Raw genomic sequence first — 3379 nt, 5'->3', positions numbered from 1 at the left:
TAACTTCAATCCAGACAGTACAAAGTCAATGTACGTAACTAAACTGTTTGTATCCCTGTAATAGTCTGAAATTTAATAAAAATAAGTAAATAAATAAATCCAGATGGGTTGCTAAAAGTACAAACTATGTAGGAATAAATAAAATATGTTACTGATTCCATTCCCCATGTATAAATACTGCTGACCATGTGTTAACTATCCCTGATTTTTTTCAGCAGCAAGTAATTTAGAGTAACTATATGGGGTGGATTATATTAATTTATTATTAGAGTGTGCATTTTAAAGTAAAAAGGTTAAGTTGATTGTGTGGCAGAGATGAGAAGACAAAGGGACAGACACCCATTAGGCCAAGAGACACTAAACCCCAGGGATGCCACTTCCCACCATAGCAACTCTAATTCTTCCGCAAGTTCCCCTTAAGTGGGAAGAAAACCCTCTCGATTTTGTTTGGAGAGTGGATGTGTGAATGCCTCTACACTGCATTTGTGGGGACAGATGGAGAACTGGTCTTATCCTGAGGCTCCCTCCCGTCTAGCTGGGGCGACAGCTTCTTCACTCCATTTAATCCATCAACATACTTCTATCTTCATTCTGCCTTCCAGTTTTTTTTCACGAGGCTTTTCCCTTTCATAAGTTTTTACTATAATTTTATGATGACCTTGGGAGGAAAGGAAAGATAAAAATACATTCTCAGAAAAGCATCTTAAATCAGAAACGCTCATGGCCTCTATTGTCCTCGGCTAGCTCTTTCCTGTGGGCTTCCTGAGGCCCCCAAGAATGGAATGGTGTTTGGCAAGGAGTACACAGTTGGAACCAAGGCCATGTACAGCTGCAGTGAAGGCTACCACCTCCAGGAAGGCGCCGAGGCCACTGCAGAGTGTCTGGACACAGGCCTGTGGAGCAACCACAATGTCCCTCCGAAGTGTGTCCGTGAGTCCTTGGGCACTGGAGGCTGGTGTAAGGAAGGGCGGGGTAGGAAGCTGTTGGAAGATTTCTGTTGGAAATGAGCTAAAGCACAGCAATGGAAAAACCGTGGATGTGGAGGCTGGGGGATTTGGGGAGAGGAGACAGGAGCTAAAATTGTTCTCACAGCAATGATAGATCATTGCGCCCTGAGATGCTTTCACAAACCATCCTGGAACTTAGGAATGGCCTGGTCCACTCCCTTGTAGATGAAGAAACTGTCAGAAGTTTGCATGACCATCCCTTGCTCACAAAACTCTAAAATAAATAACAACTTTTAGGCCAATGTCACAAACTGGCAGGCTACTAGGCCACATCCAGTCCAAAGAGAGAGGGTTTGGTTTGGTTTTATTTGGCCTACCCTGTGCTTTATAACAAATTTCAATTTGCTTTGCAATGTTCTAAAATCAGGAAATTGCATATAAAAAGTCCAGATTTCTTGCTTCCTTGGCAAAATGCAGATCTGACCAAACAGAACTGGCATTCTCACAGTCAGCTGTCAACACGGACGGAGCACCACCGCCCTTTTTGTTCATTATTTTCTGGGCAGATCTGCGCTTCCCAGTTGGCCACGTCCCCCTGCCGGAGATTCTCAGACTCATGAGTACCGCGTTAAGGCCTCCACGTCCCCAGACCAGGGCTCTGGCAGTGTCTCCTATAATTAATTAACTAACCCAGCTCGCTGCTCCTTGTTCCTCCAGCCGTGACCTGTCCTGATGTCAGCAGCATCGGCGTGGAGCATGGCCGATGGAGGCTCATCTTTGAGACACAGTACCAGTTCCAGGCCCAGCTGATGCTTGTCTGTGACCCTGGCTACTACTACACTGGCCAGAGGGTCATCCACTGTCAGGCCAATGGCAAATGGAGCCTCGGGGACTCTCTGCCCACCTGTCACAGTAAGCCCAGGAGGGGAGGGTGGGAAAGCATGGCAGGTACCTTTCACGTGAACCGTTTCATTCATGGGATGAACTAGGAGGGGAAAAGGGGGTATCACTAGGGGTTGCAGATACCTGTGTGTGGACACTCACCTAGAATCAGGAACTGAGAAAATGCCTCGTCCTTTAAGGAAGTGCTTCTTAGCATCCTGTCATTGTATTCAAAGCTACCTTTGTCTAGATGAGCTGCCACTAATTCCTCTATTTAATATTCATCAGGCCCTTGCTGTGTGCTCTATGTGCCAGATACTACAGTTAGGAGGGTAAAAGATTGTGGTTCCTGCCCACAAGGAGTCTTATCATCTACAGGAGAAGCAGACACATAAAGAATCAAAGATAATGTGGTGTGTTAAGACCTGAAGCTGAGGTGTGTATAGGAAGAAGGAGCATAGCACAGCGGACAGGCCACCTAAGTCTGACCTGAGTCTGTCTGCCTTTTTTTCACTACTGTTAATTATTTTTCGTTAATAGAGCTTCAAAGGTCAAGGTCTATAAGACGCAGCTCTGAGGCAAATGCTTATTAGGGAGTTCTCTTGAGATCACCACCTACAGAAAGCAAAGGAGGGGGACCAGGATGGGTAGAGGAAAAGCTGGGCTCTGATGCAGCAACAGTGAAAGCCTCTGTGGACCCCTGGGGAGCTCTGGAATGGGGTGGCCCTTGACTATTGTCACAAGCTGGGGGAAGACCAGTCATTGATGCAGGCTGGCCAGGGAGGGAGCATGGTCTCAGAGGGGAGGACTCTTCACCCAAGGCAACCGACAAGGGCTGACAGCTGAGGGTTGTTTGCCAGCAGCTGGGGTAATAAGTCCTTTGGTCCCAAAAGGGCTCTGAGTGCTCACCATGGCATCCGCTATGGTAGGGAAACACTCCTAATACTTGGGTAATGGGCCAGGGTTTTGTAGAGGAAGTAGGTGATTGGAAAGAAGTAGCTTGTCAGCGAGACATGGAGTTTGAGACTGGGTGGGAGATGGAGTGTTGTCTTCCAGCACCTGTCATCCAATACGCTGTGTCTTTCTACGCACCATGGTATAGACTCCACAGCAGGATGTGGCCAAGTGTGTGGCAGAGTAGAAGTCATGAGGGTAGGGACAGCCCCACTGCGATGCAGCCACTCACATTTCAGTGCAGCCGGAGTGGCTGGGCCTCACCACACTCCCTAGCCGTGTGTTCAGTGCCTGCTGAGCTCAGCAAAAAAAGGAAGCAACGTTGGTTTGCAGGGGTCCAAGGGGCACGTAGAATCGCCATCTCTTCCCACCCCAGGTGCACATCTGAACCGCCTGAAGAGTTTTAAAAATACACCTGCCTGGGCTCTGTCTCCAGAGATTACTAGTCGTGAGTCCACAGTGGAGTCTAGGCATCTTAAAAGCTCCTCAGGGGTGGACACAGTGGCTCATGCCTATAATCCCAGCTATTCTGAAGGCTCCTTGAGGCCAGAAGTTTGAAACCAGCCTGGGTTTCCAGAAACCTCCATTCTCATCAG

The 3379-nt window shown here is 47.9% G+C and overlaps 1 protein-coding gene across 1 annotated transcript in view; it reads left to right on the top strand.

Moving 5' to 3' along the window:
• The window catches only part of CSMD2 (CUB and Sushi multiple domains 2), a 575968-nt gene that overhangs the window by 524780 nt on the left and 47809 nt on the right, over positions 1 to 3379 (top strand). Inside the window, exons 49-50 of the mRNA XM_012812368.1 lie at positions 745 to 930; positions 1665 to 1859. Coding sequence (XP_012667822.1) covers positions 745 to 930; positions 1665 to 1859 — 381 coding nt within the window. The remainder of the gene's footprint in view (positions 1 to 744; positions 931 to 1664; positions 1860 to 3379) is intronic.

Source organism: Otolemur garnettii, unplaced genomic scaffold, assembly GCF_000181295.1.
Source record: "Otolemur garnettii isolate 467f Iridium unplaced genomic scaffold, OtoGar3 scaffold00204, whole genome shotgun sequence".
Classification (NCBI taxonomy): Eukaryota; Metazoa; Chordata; class Mammalia; order Primates; family Galagidae; genus Otolemur; species Otolemur garnettii.
The sequence above is the reverse complement of the archived record's forward strand: the minus strand, read 5'-3'. Positions and strand labels throughout refer to the sequence as shown.